Source organism: Grampus griseus (assembly GCF_964374135.1).
Source record: "Grampus griseus genome assembly, chromosome: 3".
Classification (NCBI taxonomy): Eukaryota; Metazoa; Chordata; class Mammalia; order Artiodactyla; family Delphinidae; genus Grampus; species Grampus griseus.
The window spans coordinates 8817655-8840942 of NC_139019.1; the positions used below are offsets into that span (position 1 = coordinate 8817655).

Sequence of the window (23288 nt, forward strand, 5' to 3'; positions counted from 1 at the left end):
AGAGCTCCTAACAAGAGTAATAAATCACCCCAGTCTTAATTTTTAAAAGAAAAAAGACAAAGCTCCTGCTTTCAGGGTGGGTTGGGAGGTCACAGCACTGGTCACCCCGTAGGCCAGCCCTCCTGTTTCCTCACCCCCTAGCCTCATCCTGCCTGCATTTTTCTTCACAAACGTGTGCTCTGGTCTTGATGCCGGTAAGATGGTCCTATTGAAGGTGGGCAAAGGGATGGCAGGGTCTACCCAGGAGCCATCCCAGGTGTCTGCTTGCTGGTGGGTGGAGTCACGTGGTCCTATGATGTTGTAACTGAGCAAGGGCTCGTGTGCCTGCAGTGCAGAAAGCCGTACTCTGACGGTGGTTGTTCACAGCAAAGTAAGGGTTTATTTGCAGGGCGCCAAGCAAGGAGTACCGGCAGCTTAGGCTCAGAAGAGCCGAACCTCCCGATGGCTTTTAGGCAACGGTTTTTAAAGATGGTGTTAGGAGAGAGGGTCATAGATTGCCTGACCAGCTTGTTGACCTTCTGATCAGCTGGTGGTGAGGTAACGGGGTGATGCTTCAGGAGTCTCAACCATCAACCTTTGGGTTCCAGCCGGTCTGGGATCTAGTACTTGTGGTCAGCATAGAGTCACCATCCTCCACTGGGAGGGGGTCTTAGTTTCTGCAGAACAACTCAAAGATACGCACCAGATTGTCACCTATATCCCTTCAGGAGGAACTCGGAGTCCTGTGACTCTGTTGTCCTGGTCATTAACTGCTTAAGTCTGCTCTTTGGAACCCGAGGAAGGCCTAGGAGACTAAAGCCTTTTTCTACAAACAAGAAACAGGGGACACAGATGGGCTTTTGCACCCGGGAAGACCTCACAGGGTCCTGCTCGGTTTCAATCCCCCCTTTTCTTTGATTTGCATCAATCCTGAGGAGAACAGGAGTGGGACAAGAAAGGGATTAAAGTTTTGGGTAGAGAGGTTCATCATAAATTGCGGGAGTGGGACTGGGTTTTAGGGGTCTTGGTTTCTGTGTGGGGCAGTTTCTTTCTGCCTGGCATCACAGTGGAATGTTCTCAGGCTGGGCCAGCACGGCAGGCCCCCCTTTGCCCTTTTGGCCTCATCATCTTGAGGGAAGCCCCTCCTCTGAGCCTCTCTGTCCTCATCTGTGAAATGGGAGTAATGACTTCTTCCCCACCTCCCTGAGGATGAAATACATCACTTTGTAAACTCTCTGGGGCTATACATATTTAAGGAATTACTGAGCTGAATTCCTTGCGACTAATCTCTAGCTGTTTTCCCCCTCACTCTAAAATGGAATTGATGATCATTGTTAGGGCACCACCTCACTGGGTTATTCTGGCAATAAAATGAGAAAATTTGTGTGAAGCACACACCCAGGGTCAGGCGCAGAGGGAGCATCTCAAGCAGGGGGAGATGCTGTTGCGCCATTATTTGATTTCATTATCTTAGTTTATTTTGTTTCTGTTCTTGGCACTGGGTTCAGCCGGTCTTGCTTGGCCCTACGAGCTCCCAGAGAGGCGGCATCCCCTCCAGTCTCAGTATCTTGAGGACCACGTTAAAATTCTTCCAGGCATCAGCCTGGGCTAGTAGCTCTGTGTAGACAACTTGCTTCTTTTTGTAAATAAACCTTCATTTGGGGATAATTTTAGGTGTATGGAAAAGCGACAGAGATAGTAGAGAGAGCACCCACAGAGCCCCGACTCAGCACCGCCCTCCCTCCCCTGACCATGTTAGCATCTTACCGAGAGGCAGAAACTGCACAATACAAGTCACTAAAGTCCAGACTTTATCCAGATGTCACCAGTTCTTCCACAGATGGCCCCTTTCTGTTCCAGCATCCCAGCCAGGCTCCCACACTGAGTTGTCACATGTCCCCAGTCTGTTCTGGTCCCCAGAAGTTGCTCAGTCTTCATGCCTTGTCCATGACTTGGTCTTGACACTGCCCAATGAACACTGGTCCCCCAACCTGAGCCCATCTGTCTTTTTCCTTGTGATTAGATTGGGGTTACAGGATTTGTTACAAACCTACTTTGGATTGTTTTTTTCTCCTGCTTTAGCTGAAGTGTTTTAGGGGATGCTGTAAGAAAAATAAATTCAGTAAGCGAAGACAGAGGCTTCGAAGATGAAAACCTTCTTGGAATTAAAAAAGATCCTAATTAAAATTAATCTCATTGGTGGTTCTTTTGACTCAGTGACAGTTTCATTTTTTTAAAGTGAGGTAGCCGTTTCCACAGGGTTTATCAATGACATCAGGGAGGGACGGTTCCTCCTAATTTAATGGTGATTAGGATGCTTTTGTGTTTTGGGGGGAGCTTCGTCTGCTTTTACTGCTTCTGGATCTAGTTATAATTGAGTGTAAATTAGCAATTCACTTTTACAACCAAAACCTTTCGATGTCAATCGAGGCATTTTCCCCAATGAATTAATTTGAATTACAAACCCTCTTGTTTTCAGATTAATTGCCTTCTAATCAGTCTGGACCGTGCATGGGATTTGCTGTCATTTTTTCCCTGAGTCTGGTAGAGGTTTCAGGCATTTACAGATCACAGAACCTTTCAGATCTCGCGAGAGATGGGCCTGCTTGAGGGCAGTGTGTTCAATGCTCATGTGTTTTTTTTTCTTTTCCCTTAGTTATTTGGATAACAAATTTGGCATTAGGTTTTATATACCCTACCTTTCCTGTTCCTGTCAACGTGAGCACAACCCCATCAAAGTCTAGAATAATCCACACGAGTGCAGACCTCTCGTGCCTCTGTTCCTGAACTGTGACTGGTCAGAGCAGAATGGCCAATAGAACCAACTTGGAAATCAGGACCCCTGGTTTCAAATTCCAGCCCCACCATTCAGGCTCTCTATACCCAGGGCCAGCCACCTCCTGCTCTGGGCCTGTTTCTTCTGTAAAATTCGGTGAATGTCAGTAGTTACTGCAGGAGGTCATGATGTGTATTGAGTGAGTTCACACTTCACAGCTCTCAGGGGCTCGCCTGGCATGGAGGAAGCCATCAGTCATTGTTGGTTGTCATTGTTATTGGTGACTTTATGTGTTCACTATTATGTGTTAAATGAATGAAAAACTATGGTATATTTTTCCCTTTGAAAATATCCTTGTGATCAGATACTTAAACTTTCTATGGAGGGTAACTCAGGTTTCTTCATCCTGGCACTGCTGATGTTTGGGGCCAGATAATTCTTCGTGGTCGGGCTGTCCTGTGGGTTGTTTAGCAGCATGCCTGGCCTCTGCACACTAGGTGACTGTAGCACCCCCCCAGTTGTGATGATCAAAAATATCTCCAGTCATTGCCAGACGTCCCCTAGTGGGAAAGTGGCCTCTTGTTGAAAACCACTGATATAACGAATGTAAATGGGAAATGAAGGGAAAAGTGAAAAGAAAATCTGACGCCTTTTTCAGGGAGCTTTTGAGCTGCCCTCTAAGGCTTTTCTTGTTTAACTTACAGACTATTTTCATTTTTTACTGTTGCCACTAAGTTACCTTATACTTTTTCCCAGGAAAGTGGGTCACATTTTCTTCTTACAGATGAGTGTGTATGTTTTAAAAGAAAAAACAATACGTGATTGAATGCCTTTCCTGGGTTTGGTACATAGCAATAGGATACTTGTTGAAATGGTTAAACAATTTGCAACAGTATTTTAAAGTCTTCTTATTTCCGTTTGAATTTATCAATATTAAGAAGAACTAAGCCTGTAAAGATCCTAAAATCTGGGTATTTCTTTCGGATTGATGTTTACAGAATCAGGTCATCCTGTGATCATTTTAAAAGCAAAAGGCACGAGCATTACTACATATTAATAGTTAGGATAAAACTGTGTATCTCATTCTCATTTTTTCAAGTGCCGTGTTCTTCTGAACCTGAGTGTCTTTCTGCACCTGGGTTGAATTTCCGAGTTGCAGTTTCATAATATTCAATAAGAACTATTTCCTTTTGGAAATAGTGAATCATTGAATTGAATGCCCCCCTAGACTGTTTAGATTTTCCAATAGTTCATAACCTGTAGGTGCATATCAGCTCTTATCTTACCTTGTTGGGCAGAACGAAATAGTGTCAGAATTACCAGAACTCAGGCTTTTAATAGAAATATAACCAAGTTCTCCGGCTTCCCTGGTGATGCAGTGGTTAAGAATCCACCTGCCAATGCAGGGGACACGAGTTCGAGCCCTGGTCCTGGAGGATCCCACATGCCGCGGAGCAACTAAGCCCGTGGGCCACAACTACTGAGCCTGTGCTCTAGAGCCCGCAAGCCACAACTACTGAGCCCATGCACCACAACTACTGAAGCCCGTGCGCCTAGAGCCCGTGCTCCCCTACAAGAGAAGCCATCGCAAGGAGCAGCCCGCACACCGCAACGAAGAGTAGCCCCCGCTCGCCGCAACTAAAGAAAGCCCGCGCGCAGCAACGAAGACCCAGCGCAGCCAAGAATAAATAAATTAAATAAATAAATTTAAAAATATATATATATATAACCAAGTTCTGAACAGCTGATATATTGGCTCTTTGGTTTTTGGCATCCCGAGGAGTAACGTCAGCTCTGCTGATGAGATCCCAGGGGTTGGGGATAGGGCTGCAGAGCCTTGTTAATTCAGTGGAATATTAATACCCCCAAGTGACAGGTGTATTTAATAAATGCTCTTAGAAGCCGTATGAGGGAAGCCGTGATTATCTCTGAAGAGAAGCAGAACCTGGTGGAGGTTGGCAGGTTCCAGACTGGCTTAAGAGAGCTGGCTTTCATACCTGAGGTGTTGGTGTCATTGCTGCGGCACTTGGGGAGCAAAAACAAGCAAACAGAAGCCTTGAATCTCCCTGGGATTCCGGGCAACAAAGCAGACGGAAAGGAAGGTGTAGGAGGCTCGTTTAATGAACAGAGAGCAGAGGCACTCCCGCTGTACATCGTGTGCTCATCCTTGTCTTAGGCAAGCCCTGACTATGTGTTTCTGGAAGGCCGAAGGATATGATATCACCAGAGAGGTTTCTTTCTGTTTATAGAGGAAAACATGAATTTTCTGTGACTAAGTTGGAATAGTGTCAAGTTATTCGGCAGAGAAAGGGCTAAAAATCAGGCATTTCATATCACCAAGGGCACCGTCTTAGCCTGGGCATCCACGAGAGCCAACCGTGGGGCACGTTGTTTTGGAAAGTCACCCTTGGATGCTGGTCAGGGATAAGGAAGCCAGATTGGGAAGACTGGAAAACGAACCAGTGTGAGCTCATTAGCTGGCTACCCTGCAGGCTGTGGGCTTGAGCCCTGCTGAGACCCTCTGAAAGACTGAAATGCCTGAGGGTAGGGTGGGATCACCCGCCCCACCCCCTTCAAGGGCTCTCCCCTGTGACCCTGCATCCTGAGTATACCCCAGGTGCCCAAGATACAGGCCACAGACAGCACAGGAGGAGGCCTGTAAGGACCGGTCCACAGTGGTCTTGTGGTGACTGTCACCGGCGGAAAAAGGCGATTCCCTCGGCTCTCGTCCTCTCGAAGAGAAAGAATTCAGTCCAGAGACATAGAGCAGTTTTAAGGAGCAAGCGTTTTTTATTAAGCAAAGCAAAAGTACACTCCGGAGAGAGAGAAGGGGCGCGGGGTTGTTTGGAAACTGGAAGCAGCCCCGCGGTAGGGCTGGGGTTGGTTTTTCAGAGTGGTGGAAATCCCCTGAGGTCCTGCATCATTTGACTGCCAAGCTGATCGACAGCTTTAGGTTATATAACTTCTTCCCTCTGCGCAGGCGCTTACCCACAGGCACCCGGGCAGAACCCACAGAAGGGTGACGGATGCAGAAACCACAATGCTAATTTATTACAAACACGGCGTAACGAACCCCGGGTTACTCTGAGTCACCTTTTAGGTCTTGGGATGCCTGCACCAAGCTGTGCTGGTGGTTTTGTCTTGTTTGGTCTTGATAAGGCTGGAGACTTAACGGTCCTTGACCACAAAAGGGTGGCTCTCTGGGCATGTTCTAATCACCAGTGTCCAGATGGGGGAGGGAAAGATGACCCCGTCCAGGCTGGGGCAGGGACCCGCTCATGTCTAACTATCTGACATGACCAGAAGGGTCTCTCGGCAGGAGGGGGACCAGATTGGGGCTCTCAAGGGTAGGTAACATGGGGATGGGGGCTTATAGATAAGATAACATGGGGATGGGGGCTTATAGATAAGATAACATGGGGATGGGGGCTTATAGATAAATAGGAAAGGAAGCGACACACCCTGGGCTCTGCCTGCCTCCTGCTGGTCCCACGTACCTGGCCTTGACTGTTGGGGGAAAGCGTCCTAAGAATGAGCAACGGAAGGTAGATTGTTTTCCTTTAGTCCCTTTTAGAATGCTTTCTGCTTCCAGTAACAGAAATCCTGACTTGACGGTGGCTTAAAGAAAGCAAGTGTCTGTCTGTCTCGCCTCACTGGAAGTCACCATGCAGAGCTTGGCCCTGGACTCCGTGAGGACATCACAGACCCAGGTTTCTTCCTCTTGTCCACTCAGCTCCACACAGCCCCCCAGCCACCTGCCAGTGTGTTGACTGGTCACCTCATGACTGCACGATGGTCACCAGAGCTCCAGGCCTCAGATCCATCGGTCTCTTCGATCAGGGTGCAGCAGCCTTCTCTTTGGGGCTCACTGACCAGCTGCAAGGGAGACTGGGAGAATGGGGAACAACAAGGCAGGTCATCGAGGTCAGAACCATAATCCTCAGTGGGGTGGGGATATGTGTGATCCCCCAGGGGACATTTTCGGTTGTCACAACTGGTGGAACGCTACTGGCATCTAGTGCACAGAGAACAGGGATGCTGTTAAAAGCCCTACAGTCCCCCAAACAAATAGTCATCTGGCCCCAAATGTCAGTATGGCCAAGTTTTGAACCTCAGGGATAGAGCAGTCATGATGCATTGCCTAGAACTGAGCAGTTGCTGCCTTGAATAAAATAGAGGATTCTGTACAGACAGCTCACAGCACTTAACGTGGCAGCAAAGGGACTCATTGGCAGGAGCCCAGCCTTTGCACGGCTGGAGCCCTGGGCGAAACAACGTGGGGTGGGGGCATGAGGATGCCGGGCGTCTCTGGGGCAGGCGATGGGTACTTTGGCCTTTCAGAGGTGCGCCTTTTTTTCTAAAAAGATACAAGTATAACGTGCTAATCGTCAGTACTTGCTTTTCATGATTGAATGACTATGCCCAGGCCTTTAATATTACCCTTAATAGTACTTTCTTAAGGAAGTGAATCCCTCATTTACAGCATGACTCAGATTCTCGAGCTGCATTATAGTCAGAATGGCCTCTATTCTTTACAGTGTTTGTATTTTCCAAGGTGATTTTGAAAAGGAAGAGGTGCACTCAACTTTTGACAGCTGTTCCTTTAGTTTTCCATTAGCATTTGAAAAATGTCTCTTTCAAGCAGCATTCATTAAGATTTTAATTTTTCAGTTTGCTCCTTTTTTAAGTGACGTGCAACGAATTAAGGTTTAATGTGTCATCTATTTTTTGCAATGACATTTTTACTGCCCCCTTTTCGTTTGAGTCCGTTTATAAATTGTACTGTAGCTAATGAGTTCCATCGTGATTTCCAGTTCCCAATAATTACCACTCTTCTGATACGTTCTTTAACGTGTCACAGAATTAAGAGCATTACCGGGCGAGCTCAGGTGAGCTGCGTCTGCCTCAGCCGTGGGGCCACTGAGGGCTATGGGGCGGGGAAGTTGCTGAGACCCCCTGCTGCTCTCGTTCGTATTCACCAGGCATCGCGTGTGGGACACCCCGGTCTGTGTGGGATGTAAATGCGGAAGCTTCTGCTGGGCCTGGTCCCTGGGTAGACTAGATAATTGCCCTACTTCCCACATTGCTCTGCCAGTGGAAATATGACTAATGGGACTTGAAATCCTGAATGATTTTTAACTGTGTATTCAGCTGAGATTGGACCAAGATTAATTGAACAGCAATCCCTGGTTAATTTCTATTTTACTACCAAGCTGAAACTTACGAACATTTCATCAAGTTGAGCTGAAGTTTAACTTTGCAATGTTAAGAGGGGGCAGTGGCTGGTAGGAGGAGATTAAGGAAGTGACCAGTGTAAGGGAGACCGTGAGGGTGTAGGAGATGCAGCCTCTGTCCTGCAGAAAGACAGAACCGATGGGAGATATATATTAAGAGATTTATTTTAGGGAATTGGCTCACGTGATTTGGGGGGTTGGTAAGCCTGGAATCTATAGGACAGGCCAGTGGGCTGGAGACCTGGGCAGGAGTGGATGCTGCAGTCTTCAGGCTGAATTCTTTCTTCTCCAGGAAACTTCAACTTTTGCTCCTGAGACCTTGGACGAGGCTCACCCACATTTGGGGTGGTAATCTGGACTTAAAAGTCAACCAGTTGTGGATGCTAACTGCGCCTACAAAACAGCTTCACAGCGCATCTAGATTAGTGTTGGATTAAGTCCCTGAGTACTTGACCCTGGCCCTGTTGACACAGAAAAGTGTCACAGAGGAAGAGCCCCCCAGCACGGTGGTGGGAAGTGCAGGCAGCTGAGGGTCAGGACCCAGGTCTGAGCACTTCTCTCTTACCAGCTTCGAGGTCTCCAGCAGTGCCCTCAGCCACTGGGACCACCATCTATTCTGTAACAAACGTTTATTAAATGCATGCCTCCTACCAGCCAGAACTGTATGTGTTAAGGAAGCAAAAATGACTAAGTTTTTGCTTAAACTGCCTCTGTCCTGGAGAAGCCCACGACCCACGACCAACTAACCACCAGCACGAAAAGTGAAGGACCACACGTTTCCTAAGATAAGAACCATAATCGTCCCCACAAGAGCTCTTGGAGGAAAAAGGGAGATGATAAATAAATAGGACACTGAATGCTTTGCCCGTGAGTTACTGTTAGTATTTTTAGAATATTCTAGTATCATCTGCCAAGTGTTACAAAGCACCTTTCTGGTCTGATTGTGCCTCCATTGCTGGAAAGCCATGAAATCTTATTTCTATAAAAAAATTCCACGATTTAGGTGCTGAGTTTAGGGGGTTTTATTTAGGAAAGATAAACCATTAAGTGGAACACTTAAAGGTCGGTTGTGGGGCTTCCCTGGTGGCGCAGTGGTTGGGAGTCCACCTGCCGATGCAGGGGACACGGGTTCGTGCCCCGGTCCGGGAAGATCCCACATGCCGCGGAGCGGCTGGGCCCGTGAGCCACGGCCGCTGCGCCTGCGCGTCCGGAGCCCGTGCTCCGCAACGGGAGAGGCCACAGCAGTGTGTACCGCAAAAACAAAAGGTCGGTTGTGTTACAATAGTAAACGCAAGAGGTGACGGTCAGGTGTGGGTTCATCCAGGTGGCCCAGCTCCAGGGTAGGGTCTGTTAGAAGGTTTTGGAAGTTTCGCCTTTGATCCATTTCACTGTCTTTTCGTTTTCTGCCTGTGGAAGGGAGGTCTTATTGCATCCACCCATTCCTGTTTCTACTTTGCGGTTTTCAGGGGCAGATGTCCACGCCAGGGACCCTCACCGCGGAATGTCGTCCCAGGAGTGGGCTACTTACACGGGACGGTTTGAAGCGGTCCACGTCATCCAGAGGCTGCTGGAGCGACCCTGCCCAGAGCAGTTTGGGGAAAAGTACAAGCCAGAGCTGCCGCTGGCCCCCGAGGCGGGTCCGAAGCCTGCGGGCTCCAAGAACTGCTTGCAGAGGCTCACCGCGTTTGTGCGGTCCATGCTTACCTCCCGCTTGCGCCAAGGCCTGGAGGATGGGGGCGTCCTGGACCACATGGTCAGGATGACCACAAGCCTCTACAGCCCCGCCGTGGCCGTCGTCTGCCAGACCATGTGCCCCGAGAACCCCCCCTGTGTGGGGAAAAGGCGGCTGGCGGTGCAGGAAATCCTGGCGGCACGGGGGCGCCCGGACACGCAAGCCCAAGAGAGGGACAAAGCGCAAGGCGCCGAGCAGCGATTCCGGACCTCCCAGACCGCGGGGGTCTCCAGAGAGGGGGCCCCCAGAGCCAGCTCCACGCCTTCTTCCCAGCTGCCAGCTGCCCCGCGGAAGGCCAGCCTCCTGTCCCTGCAGCTGCTGCGGCGGAGCAGCGTGCGGCCGGGCGTGGTCATCCCCAAGGTGCGCATCAGCAAGGCGCCCGCGCCCGCCTTCCAGCCCGAGCGGGCCGCGAAGGGCAGCACCAAGGACAGCACCCACCTGCAGCTCCCCAAGTGGCGGTACAAGGAGGCCAAGGAGGAAAGAAGGAAGGCGGAAGAGGCAGAGAAGCAGCGGCTGGCCACGGCGCACAAGGAGAAGCGGGCACCGTCCTGGAGGAAAAGGACGTGACGGGGTGGGTGGGTGCGGGTGTTGGGGGGGGGGCGGCGGGGAGAAGGACGCAGAACCTCCGCCCGGCCCTTGCCTTTTACGCACCACACGTCCCAGTGCCCGCAGGCTCCTTCGGCCCGAGAAAGCGTTTGTGTTTGTTCAGGCTGCACCCAAGAGTGAATTGGGCATAGCACGAATCGATTTGCCTAAAACCAGTTCCCCTAGCAGTCAGTACACTTAGTGGGCGTTTTACCTAAAAGTTTATCTTTAGAACCTCAGTTAAGAAATTTTTAAGACCAGTTTGTCAGAAGGGCGTTTTCTGTATAATTCTGTGTTTTTAATCACAGTCAGATGTGCAGCACTTTACCAGCCCCATGCAAAGATGGGGCTCTTTGTACTTAGGATGGTTTTAATGCATTTGTCTGAAGACCCTTTGTTTAAAGTACCGTTTCTAGCAATGATTACTTGTGATATCTCTATGATTTCACACAGAATTAGTGGCATTCTCCCCCCTTTTGCTGTTTGTTTGGGTCTTTGCCTTTCCATCTCATGGGGGTGCCCATGAGCACTGCACGTTCTTAATTGGATTAAGTGATGCAGAATATTTCTTTCCATTTGATGGAGACATTTACTTTACAGCAAAACGATCAAGTAAGATAGAGGAATCAGATTTCCTTGTATCTTACTTTTTAAGCTCTCTTGTCCATCCAGTGCTAAAAAATGATGAAAACCCAGTTGTCAAAGTATGAGACTGCGTACAGAAGCACGTATTTATTGCTAGGACTAAACTCATTTTAAGCAAGGGATTTTCGATAAACTGTATACAAAGTCTTGAACATATTGAAAAATAGATATTGACATAAGAAAAAAGTATTTAAGAAAATAGGGGCAAATCTAATAAATTATTACTAGAAATACAAAAGTAAGGTATGTGCTCTTAGATAAATTGAATTCAGATATCCTTAAAATGTAAAAAAGATGCAAAAAGCCTAAGGAACCCAGTGTTCTGCAGACTGCTGAAATGGGGGCAGGCGTAAATTTTTTAGAGAAACAGGGATTACAATCGAATACTTAAGCAAACATGTTTTAGGCAAATTTGCCTGGAGTGAGCTGGGTTGCTTCCTCCTCCTGACTCAATTCCAAGGAATCCCTGGTGTGGAATTACTTTCATTTTTCCTTTGATGACTGCCCCTGATCTTCACTTTACCCTTATGCCGACTTTGTAGAATTTCCAAGATGTTGGGCCTTCGGCAGAGCATGTATGTGATTTGCCCCGGGCCCTGAGCTCTCCGAGGGAGTTATCTCCAAAGCACTGAGAAATTCTAATGAATCTCTGGCCATCTGGGTTGCAGAGTCTCTCTCACATATGCACTACCAACAGCACTTTATTTAAATATTATTCTGCTCAGAAGCCATAGATTTAAAATATTACAGACCAGTTTGGAAGCTCTTTATTATAACTCTAGATTCGCAGGGGAAGTCGTGCTCCCTGGCTATGCGGTAATGAGCACGTGTCTGTCTCATTACGTGGGCGGGGTAGCGCCACTCTCCCCCTTCTGCCCCATCCTTCAGAGTTGAGCATCTCACACTCACCTTCCCCCAAATCTCAATAAACAGACCATCAGGCTGCACCCAGACTGGTGGGAGACAGGCGTGACGATAATACAGCTCTTAAAGTCAGATTTTAGTGGGTTCCTCCCTCATCCCAGAAGGGCACAAGAAGAAAGGCACAGAGGTCTGGACCCACTTTGAGCATCACTGATGTAGTTGGCTGTTGGATCACTTTCGTGTCTAAGAGTTGAGGTTGGCCAAGTCCCCTTGGATGAGATGAAAGCTGGTCCCCGACGTGGAGAGAAACACCCGTTTCCCTGGCAGTCCAATCCATATCCTTTGAGATCATTTTCGTGTTTATGTATTTTCGTTGCTTTGAATGGTTAGCTGCATTTTTCTCACCAAGGAGTCAGCCCTCCTCCCTCCCCTCCAGTGTCAGTCAGGGATGCGGCACTGATGAGCAGTGTCCCCCCCAGCTCCGTCACCACATACATTCCCTGCTGACCCCTTTGCCTCCTTTTTTCCTTATTTGCTTTTTCTTTGTTTTGCCTGTTTTCTGCTCCAGATTTAGCTAAATGCCTTGATCATCCCTGGCACCACTACTCTGAGATCTAAAAAGGGCGGAAAAGCAAGGCAATGCTGAGAGATCAACAGTGCCCTGTGGAATTATCATGTCGTGCCCTCCCAACACCCAGGAGTGAATGAACGGCAGATTCCGCCGCTGCTTCTGTGCAGAATGTTGGCACAATTCCCCCACCTCCACCGCGCACTTTCCCCCTTTTTTTCTTTAGGGAGGGAGACTTGGTTTGCCCTCCTGGCGGGTGACAGCACCGCCCTGCTGTAGATCCCGTGTCTGCTTGCACTCCTGATGTCTGTTAACTGTAAATAGTGAATTTCAACTTGACAGGTACCCTCTCAGGGATTTATATATACATACAGTTAGGGGAAGAGTTGAAGTATATTTTAATACTTTTTAATATCTGAGTGAGTTATGATTAAACTAGATGGAAGAAGTATTTCTAAGACAATGTCAGTTTTGCTGTTTTCTGGGGAGATGCCTGGGAATCACCCCTCGTGTTGAGATTTCTTGATTATTAGAAACTCGGGACTCTGGCAGCTGAAACGGCTTTGGAGTGGATGTGAAGTCACTTCAGTGCCTCTCAGTTGCCTCTTGTGGATGTGAACCCTTGTATTAAAAAAAAAAATTGCAGCCTTTATGTACGTAGAGATGGCTGTGACAACACAGATGGACCGTTCATCGCTTTTACCTCTGCAATTGTTTCCTCCCCATCTGATCCAGGGGTGTGTGGTGTGACAGTGACAGTGTTTTCTATCTGCTTATGTGAATCGTGTTCTACAGTCAGTCGAGCGCCAAGCTCACCGCTGGGAGTGGGGAGGGAAAAGCTGGAATGACCGCGTCATTCAGAGACCTTGCATGTCTTTGGCTACCTTTGAGAAATGCAACACGTGACATTGCGGACCTTCGTGACTTTTTCTGCAGCACCTCCCCACGAGTTCCTGGCGGCACTAGATGCCTCAGAAATAGGATTGGAAATTGCAGTAGTTCGTCATCTCAACTTCAGGCACCCCTGCTACTCACTCATTCTGCAGTGGAGGATGTGATGTCAGTTGGAAAGTGGGATTTGTGGATGCAGCGTGGCCGGTCCAGGCTGCCTCTGTCTGCTTCCTTCCGTGCTGTGGACGACCGGGTCTCTGGAAGTCCGCTGAGTGGAGATGAGGCTGTGAAACCATCCCGTGAGGGGGGCCACACCCCAATCCTGAAGTGGATGCAAAGCCTGCTGTCTCCAGGGAAGAATCATGGGTACCGAGTTATTATGAAGTAAACCCCCCTGAGGGGCCAATAAATGAGCTAAGACTAAGAAGGAGGGACGATTTGACTCTTGCGGCCTCTGGCAGGATCACAGGATTCCCCCCTTATCCACGCTGCATTAAGATGGAAGACTGTCTTTTCATCATTCACTTGAGCTCCACTAAAGGAGTTCTAGCCCTGACGGATGTCAGGTGCAGCGCTTACCCCCGGGTTCACTTGGAGACCTGTGCTCGCTCAGTTCCCATCCTGATACAATGCAGGTGTTCCCTGCAGTGCTAAGATTTATCAGGAACTATTGTAAGCTGCTAGTCGCAATCTATCTTTTATAGGATGAAGTGCTGACACACTTTTTCTTTTTCACAGTATTTGGGGAAATCCTAACGCGCCACCCAAGTGTTCCCTTGCGAGCCTTTTCGTCCCACGTGGGTGACTGTTTGGATTCTGCATTTGGCTGTGGGTGCCCGGCTCACAGGATCCCTCAGGGCCCTGGTCTGCATCTGGTCCTCGGTTTCCTCGGCGGCAGGCTCACGCTGGGCCCCTTTCAGCTGGGCCTGCAGGACAGTGGTCTTCTAGGGAAGGAATGGCAGAAGACCCATCACGACGGATCCTTTATAAAACAAAGTCCCCTTTGCGAAAACAGCTGGCATTGGGTACGTAATCATGGCAGCGGGAGGGAGGGCTGTTGCCATGAAGAACTTACAACAAAACAGCTCTTCCTGAAGACGCTGGTTGCTCTCCTCTCCGTGCATTTAGACTTTGTTTCAAACGTCCGTGTAACTCTTGAATCAGCTACTCACGGCTGTGCCCTTGAATTCACGTGTTTCTTCGTTAACATTTAAAATAAGAGGCTAAAACAATTCCTCTGGAGGTTTTTCGTTTTATTTTAAAGAAATGGAAAAAAACAAAAAACCACCACTGCCTGGTTTGATTTAGCTCATTTCTGAGGGACTCAGTTGAATGCCAGGGCTGCGTGCAAAACTCTCCTTACCCTGACCCAGCCTGAAATAAGGCTCATGTGAAAGGCACAGCCCTGCAGTGCTCTGATGGCCTCAGCTGCAGGTGGAGGTGTGTGATGTGATATGAGTGTGCACACACACACACACACACAGGAAGGAGTCCGGGTTTTGTGCTCACAGAGGGGACTGCCGTTGTGGCTCCCAGGTAATGTCTGGTGTGACCTGATTTGATGGCATGTAGTGGAGGATGGGACAGCCCAAGACCCCCACTGGGAGCCCTCCAGTGTGTCCCCTGTGGCACAGAACGCAGCCAGTGTGTCATAACGCAGGTCTTCTTGTCGCAAGGTGGTGTTGGCCTGGGCGGCTCATGTGGGAGCTCCTGGGCGAGGTTGTGTAGCCGGGCCTGGGCCATCGCTCTGCTTTTGGCTGCGTCCTTGGCGTGGAGGGGCAGAATCCAGAGAGGGTGCTTGGGGAGCTCCACCAGGTATTCACCCCATGGCACCAGGCTAGCCACAGAGTCAGCATCTTACCCTGCGGAGGCGCTGAGATGTTCCCAAGTCTGCCTGAGTATCAGTACTCTAAACACTAACACAGTCTGGTTTTTGAGAGAATCATTTCATCATAGTGGGACACCTTTATATTGTTTTTGAAGAAAATGAAGACGAGAAACAAAATGAAACCAGCGGTTGCAGGCACGGCAGTGGCCTGTGTTGGTTTGACGCTTTATGAAATTTTGGGAGGACGCATTGAAGCACTTTAACACCAGCTTTTGAGCAGAAGTTCTAGAAGCTGGTTTGGAACCTCACAGCTCTGTCAAACAGGATGAAAACCAGAAAAGGATGCTATAAACCTGGCCGTGTTACCAGCAGCCCTGTGAGCCTCTCGGCCATCCTAAGGAATTTGAATAATAGACCCCATTCAAACAAACAGGCAAAGCTAATCTCATTGGAATTCTCTTCATTCAAATCCTTGTTCTGACTCTCATGTATTGGGTGTCTGAGAATGTGTGTTTTTAACAAGGGTGACTTAAGAACTGTATGGACTCTGCACAGGTGCCTGGTTTCAGGTTATGTCATGTTGGTATAAGCTTTGTTTTCTGAATGTAAAACTATTTTCATTGTCATTTCTAAAAATCCCGTAGATTTCCGGATATTGTAAAAATGTTGAATAAGGATATAGTTGTGTAAATTTCATAGTGTTTTATTTTGAGGTGAGAGTTTTGTTACAGTTTATAAAAGATATTTTTCTATTTAGACCTCAGGGCTATTTGGGGATCTACAAATAAATGTGACCCCAGCAGTTTCAATTCTTGATACCCAAAAGGTTAATAACCATCTTTAAGTTGAATAGGATATATTATTCAGCAGAAGGAATGTGTCTTTCCCTTTTAGCTTCTCTTTTAACAAACTCTGTATCTAAAGTTTAAAACATAGCAAAAAGGATATGGCTCATGTAAAAATGTGGGGAAGTTTTGGCTACGGAATTTAAAATCACTTGTGAAATAAAGTCTTATGGTACAACGGTGTGATACTTGGATAAACCTAAGTGTGTGTAAATTAGAAAATGATACAATGATACCAGTGTTTTTAGTGTTACTTATTTTGATCGAAATAGATGTGCACTTCCTTCATCTGACACACTTTTATTTTTCACATTTCAAAAGTAAGACTTTTAAATTCATGAGCTATCTGAATACCTCTGCACGTGTTAAAATAATCTCTTTACCTTCTGCCTCTTCTCAGAAGTACCCACTGGTAGGGAGGCATCCTTCAGCTGTGTTTCTGTGGATTTATTTACCTGTGTATATAGAAACAAGTTTAGTTTTGTTATTTATTTATTATTATTATATATATTATATAATATGTTATATAATATAGTTATATACTATATAATATATACATTTATAATATAATTTTTTTGTTCATTTAGTTTATTTTTTATTAGTTGGTTTACAATGTTGTATTAGTTTCAGGTGTACAGCAAAGTGATTCAGATATAGATATACTTTTTCAGTATAAAGTATATATATATATATATATATATATATATATATACTTTTTCAGATTCTTTTCCATTATAGGTTATTACAAGATAACTGAGTACAGTTCCCTGTGCTAAACAGTAGGTCCTTGTTGTTCATCTGTTTTATATGTAGTAGTGTGTATCCGTTAATCCCAAGCTCCTAATTTCTCCCTCTGCCCCTTCCCCTTTAGTAACCATAAGTTTGTCTTCCATGTCTGTGGGTCCATTTCTGTTCTGTAAATAAGTTCATTTGTATCATTTTTTTTAGGTTCCACATATAAGTGATATCATGATATTTGTCTTTTCTCTGTTTGACATAGAAATATATTTTTAATGTTTTCTCCCCTTCGTGTGATGTACAGTGTGGTATATACAGTTTCACCCAGGGTTCTTGTTGATTGCTGTGTAGTGTTCCTCTGCAGAGCTGCACTTTGGTACGTTTAACCATGACCTCATGATGGACTGTTAGAGTCTTTTCAGTTCTTACCACTTGTAAGTAATGAAGCGCCTTCATCCGACTTACCTATTTGTATGCACGAGTGAATGTTTCTCTAAGACAAGCGTGTAGAAGTGGGAGTTGCCGGTAGAAGGGAAGACGAGTTTTATTTCAGTAGTCACTGCTGTGTTGCCCTTTTCAAAGCCTGCTGAATATTCACCTGTCGACAATGGACAAAAGAGGCCCCTTTCCCCCTGCAGCGCACTTGCTGCTTGCCAGTCTGATGGTTAAGAAATTGTATCTCGTTTTAATTGCCTGAGTTACTGGTGAAGTAGAGCATCTTTTCATGTGTCTTTTTATTTCTTGTTTTAAAATTTTGTTATATATGTTTCTCATTTTAAAAAAAATTACCCTTTGGTGTCATTTTTGCTGATTTATAGGAGTTTGCTATAAATTTTGAGTCAGTTCTTTGACACATCCTGCATTTTTTTTCTCCCATTTTATCACTTATCTTTAAGGTATCGTGTGTAAGTCTTAAATTTTGATTTAGTCAAACTTGCCAGACTTTTTAGTTTATATTTGCATTTCTTATTTAAGAAGGCCTTTCCTACACCAAATCAACATTTTTCTTCTATAGTTTTATCTAATGATTTGTAGCTACTTTTTAAAAAGACATTCATACACAATTCATCTTTTCAGTAATTTTTGATGGGACTGAAGACAAACAGCTATTTATTTGGGAAGTTCTATTCAGCATTTGAAAAATCTGCAGTCTGACACGTTAAAAACCATAATTTTAGTCATTAAATTCTACTCATCCAGAATCATAATTATTAAGGACCTACATAGGATGTCAAATTTTAAATAAGGTTTTGTTCTAGGCCAAGATTATTATTGGAGATTATTTGTATTTATTGTTGTGAAAGACAAATGATGTGAAGGTAATATACAAGGAACTGTCCTTATTAGAAAATCTGAGAACTAGGGACGTCCCTGTCGGTCCAGTGGTTAGGACTCTGCGCTTCCACAGCAGGGGCCCGGGTTCGATCCCTGGTCGGGGAGCTATGATCCTGTAGTCCAAGGGGTATGGCCAAAAAAAGAAAGAAAATCTGAGAACTGACATGAAAAGTGAGGGAGGTGGTCTTTATTCCCCCGACTGGACCTGCGTCGAGCACCCTGAGGCTCTGAGGAGCACAGATGGACAGATGCTCTTCCCGTCCGGCGGCCCGGCCCCAAGAGCAGTGCGTCTGTGCTGCGCAGTCGTGCAGTCAAGAGCGTTGCCCCTTGAGGACCTCGAGGGCTTCTGCAAGCAGCCCTTCACGTGGTCACTGGCTCCCAGCAGGTCACTCCGGCTGTCTCCCTTGATGATAACCTAGCTGGTTTCCAGCCAGGGACGTGAAAGGTGGTCCGAAAACCCGCAGTCTGCCGACAAAACCAACTTTGATGTGCAGATTGCTCAGGTAAATTGTTAGCTCAGCCGCAGCTCCCAGTGCCAGGGGGCCACTGCCCCTGCAGCAGGGGCAGCCGATCACAAGCATGGGGCAGCCACCCTGCCCACTCGACATCATCTGCCTGGTCACCCCGCCCAAGCTCATTACTGCTCTCACTCAACCCCCAAACCTAACAAGATGTTAATACATTTTCCTGGATAAGTATATAAATGACAGTCAAATCCACCTTGCTATTTCAAAAGCGTGACACAAAATCAAGAAGTCAGGTAGCTGCAAGGATATGACACCAATTTTTCATGAGCTCTTAGAAGGTTTATTAGGGTCAAGAGCTGAGCGGAGAAGCTGGACCAGGACAAGAGGTCCTGGGCCATCAGAGACAAGAGGGTTCGGGCACATGGGTTGTGATGGGGAAGCTGTCACCCTACAGTGAGAAAGGTTACAGAATGTCCCCGCTCCCCGGCAGAGGAGTCCCTTAGCCATCCCATGGCCCCTTCACGCCCTGCCCCTGGGGGTTGGGGGACCAGCTTTTACCTTCTAACCTGAGTGATCATTGAAAGGTGCAGACTCGATGTCCTTCCTGACCAAACTCCATTGGAATGGGCCTCCCTTGGTTGAAGTGCCTGATGCCCTCTGTAGGGTGAAAGGTCATAGGTTGGGGGTCGAAAAAGCCACCCCTGCCTGCCTTCCCTCCCACTGCTGTGCAGGCGCTGGGCCCGTCCTGAGCCCCAGCCTGTGGTTCTCTAACTCTACACATTCCTAGTCCTGGACTCTAGGTGACTCCAGGTGACTCTAGAGAGATTTGGGCAACCCTCGTGCTCTCCCTGAGCTGGCAGATGGCCCTCTGCGGTTGCATAAAGCAATGGTGCTTGACGGGCCGGGGTTCCCGGGACAGGCAGCATCAGCACCACTTGGAAAATTTTCAGAAATACGCCTTCTCAGGCCGAACCTGTATTAGTTTCGTGTGATTGCTGTAACAAATTACCTGGACGGCTTCAAGCAACTGACATGTATTCCCTCGCAGTTCGGTCGGCCAGACATTTGAAATCGCTGTGTCAGCAGGGCCACGCCCCTCTGAAGCCTCCAGGGGAGGGTGCTTCCTCACCTCTCCCAGCTCCTGGTGGTTGCCAGCAATCCTTGGCGTTCGTTGGCCTGTGGCAGCCTCCATCTGCCTCTGTCACCACATGGCCGGCTTCCTTCTGTGTGTCTGTGTCCACACTTCCCACTTTTTTTTTTTTTGCGGTACGCGGGCCTCTCACTGCTGTGGCCTCTCCCGTTGCGGAGCACAGGCTCCGGACGGCGCAGGGTCAGCGGCCATGGCTCACGGGCCCAGCCCCTCCACAGCATGTGGAATCTTCCCAGACCGAGGCACGAACCCGTGTCCCCTGCATTGGCAGGCGGACTCTCAACCACTACGCCACCAGGGAAGCCCAACACACTTCCCACTTTTTATAAGGCCACCAGTCATTGGATTAGCACCCACCCGTCACTGGATTAGCACCCGCCCACCCTAACCGAGCATGGCCTTGTTTTAACTTAATTACATATGCAAAGACCCTGTTTCCAAATAAGGTCACATTCACAGGGACTTAGAGTAAATCCTTTTGGGGGACACAATTCCACCTACAACACCACGCCGAGCTACTGAGCCAGAGACGCTGTGAGTCTGGGAGTGCACCCTCCCTAACTCTGCACACCTGCCGGGCTCCCACCCAACACTCACGCTCGCTCCCACCTTGCTTACCACGGGGGTCATGTCATTACCATCCCTTCCCCCCACCCAGGCCCCACCCTACCCCTGAAGGCTAGAAGCCGGTTCCATCCTGGGGACCCTTCTCTGCCCCCCTGCCTGGGCCATCTCTACAGCTCATGGCTTTAAATGCCAGCTAGAGGCTGCCGACCTTCAGCTGTGCCCTTGACCACCACCTCTAGGCCTGGGGCCCACAGCCCACATTTCAAATCCAGCCACTGCCTGTTTCTGTCAATGCAATTGCATTGAAACACAGCCCTGCTCACTCAATGACATATTGTCTATGGTGGTTTTCACTCTCCAGGGCACAGTGGAGTAGCTGTAACAGAGGCCATATGCTCGCAAAGCCTAAAGTACTGACTGTCTGAACCTTTACAGAGAAAGCTTGCTGACATCTGCCTGGGCACCAGTCCCACAGGTGGTGGATGTTTCCATCTGGTGTGGAAGAGGCGCTGAAGACCTAATGTGCCCAGACAGCTCTTTTTTTTTTTTTCTTTTTTAATAATTGAGATATAATGGACGTAAAACATTATATTGGTTTCAGGTGTACAACCGAATGATTTGCTGTTTGTAGGTATCACAGAACAATGACCACAATGTCTAGTTCACATCCATCACTACACATAGTTATAATGTTTTTCCTTGTGATGAGAATTTTTAAGACCTACTCTCCTTAGCAACTTTCAAATACGCAGCACAGGATTATTCACTAGAGTCCCCATGCTGTCCGTTACATCCCATGGCTTATTATTTTATAACGGGAAGTTTGTGGCTTGGGACCCCTTCACCTGTTTCACACCCCGCTCCACGTCTTGCCTCTGGCAACCGCCAGTCTGTTCTCTGTACATGTGAGCTGGATTTTTTGCTCTTCATTTGTTTTCTTAGAGTCCTCATACAAGTGAGATTATACAGTATTGGTTTTTCTCTGACTTACTTCATTTAGCGTAATGGGTGGGACTCCCAGGTAAGTGAGTGGTGCTCTGAACACTGCCCCTTCCCCCACCCCATCTCCGCACCCACCCAGTCGCTTCCTGTCGGCTCTGAAATCTCCTTGACTTCACAGAGGCCACACCCTAGACCTGCCAAACCTTTTCATCCTGAGACTGAAAGTATGGTTACAGCTGGTTCCTGCACCAAATGTACTTAGTGTCTTCCACACCAAAGCCCCTACACCCCACGGAGGCAGGACCAGAGAGAGAAGAGCCTCACTTCACTCTCCGTTTCCGCCCTGGGACAGCCTTGAGGACTGTCATCCAGGGTATCGAGGGCCTCCCCGTTTGGGCTGCGCTGCCTTCTGAGCTGCTCTCTGTGCGTCTCTGGAGGTCGTTCCTGGGGCCCGAGCTCTGTTCCTGGGATATGAGCAGGGGCTGGAGGAAGCTTGAAACACAGCTGGGGCAGCCGTGCGGCCCTCACTTCATCTGCCCGGGAGTCACGGAACTGACTGGCCATCAGCTGCTTCCCACTGGCTGCGGGGGGTGATGGTGGCTGTCCTGCTACCAGATGCCTCTTGGGACACTGCTGATTAGATCCTGTTGATGAGGGCGCTGGTGTTTAACTAGGAGAACGTTAAATGACAGCCAGAAACGAGCTAAATCTGCTCGGTAGAAGCAGCAATGTGGAAAATACTCTGCGGTATCAGACTCAGCCTGTCTCTCCTCCCAGAAAAGCATACGGGAGGAAGATGCTCGGCTTGCTTAATTAAACCAAATGACAGTAGGCATATTCAACGCTGTGTGGGGAAGGGTCTCTGGAGACAGACAGACAAAGGTCTGGTCCTGGCTTTGCTACATGTTTTCTTTGTGATCCTGGCAGGGTAGTCATTTCCTTACAGAAGAATGGGTCTCTGTGTGAATGCTACACACCCTGCCTGGTGCCCATCCCGGGCAGAGGGATGCTGGGGGCCACTCTGAGCACAGACTCCGTGCTCATGACCTTGATTGACAGTCCTCAAGGGTTCTCCATCTCTTCTCTGCCTCCATGCCCAGCAGGTGATCAGGAATGTCTCTCCAGAACCCCAGTGACTCCCTATGGAAGGTAGATCAGCATAATATGGCCCGCAGTGGGGATGAGGCGAGATGCAGGTTTGAAAGGCCTTCTGAGTGCTAGTATCCTCCCCAGGGAGAATCAGGCCAGAGCCCTTCAGCCCCAGGCCCTGTGTGAGCCCCAGTTCTGGTGAGGTGCCTCAGACCACACATGGTCTCCAAGCAGGTGGAGAGGTGATCTCAGCTCACGCTGCAATCGTGGTCTAGTGGACTCTATGACTTGTGCTTGACTTAGTTGCTGTGGTGTCCTCAGTGCCCAGAACAGTGTCCCAGACTGTCTGGGTCAAGATCTTTCCAACCACGGTGAGAAGGAAGAAGGGTAGCCCCAAGGATATATAACGGATTTCTCCCCAGAGCATAAGTGAAGCCTGGCTAAGAGGTCCATCCTCAGGAGGAGAACTTAGAGCTAGATTTCCATGCAGTGAAAGTGAAATCTAGTCTTTCAAGATACTTACCCTTTCCTAATCTGGCCCAATGAAGACCTTCAAGAGGAATGGGTTTCGAATTTCTCCTAGGGTTACCCATCCTGAGAGCAGCACCTAGACATCTCTGAGGTGCCAATCAGGGTTTGACAACCAGAGCACCTAACTGTTCCTCCAACTCTGAGGGCCCTACTGTCACCTGGCGTGACATTTGCTGGTTGATGGGAACTGTGTAAGCAGAGGGACATCTGAACTCTTCTGTAAGGAGACAGAGGACACCAGAGATGGGCTGGTGGTCAGAGGGTGGCAATGGAAATCAGATGGGTGGGGGATGGATTAAGTGTGGAAATGACAGTGGAGTGTTCTGGTCTTTAAAGGTTGGTGGTGGAAAGCATAGGAGTTGGTGTCAGATTGATCTTAGCTTTGCCATCTACTACTTACATACATGATTTTGACCACACTAGGCCTTAGTTTCCTCATCTGTATAATAGCAATAATAACATAGTACTGGTACATAGTAAATGCTGGTACATAGTAAATGCTCAATAAGGTGAGAAGGATGG

At 48.0% G+C, this 23288-nt stretch overlaps 1 protein-coding gene across 3 annotated transcripts in view; it reads left to right on the forward strand.

Moving 5' to 3' along the window:
* Positions 1–16572, forward strand: part of ANKRD33B (ankyrin repeat domain 33B) — a gene marked incomplete at its 5' end in the record, with an annotated part of 93642 nt that extends 77070 nt beyond the window's left edge. For 2 of the 3 annotated variants that reach the window (XM_082651475.1, XM_082651477.1), the window contains 2 exons: positions 9456–10292; positions 14013–16572. In XM_082651475.1, coding sequence (XP_082507601.1) covers positions 9456–10288 — 833 coding nt within the window. In that variant the 3' untranslated portion in view covers positions 10289–10292; positions 14013–16572. Of the gene's footprint in view, positions 1–9455; positions 10293–12383; positions 12412–14012 lie in introns of those variants that run through there. The other variant, XM_082651476.1, reaches the window with a different exon arrangement.
* Between the last annotated feature and the right edge of the window lie 6716 nt (positions 16573–23288).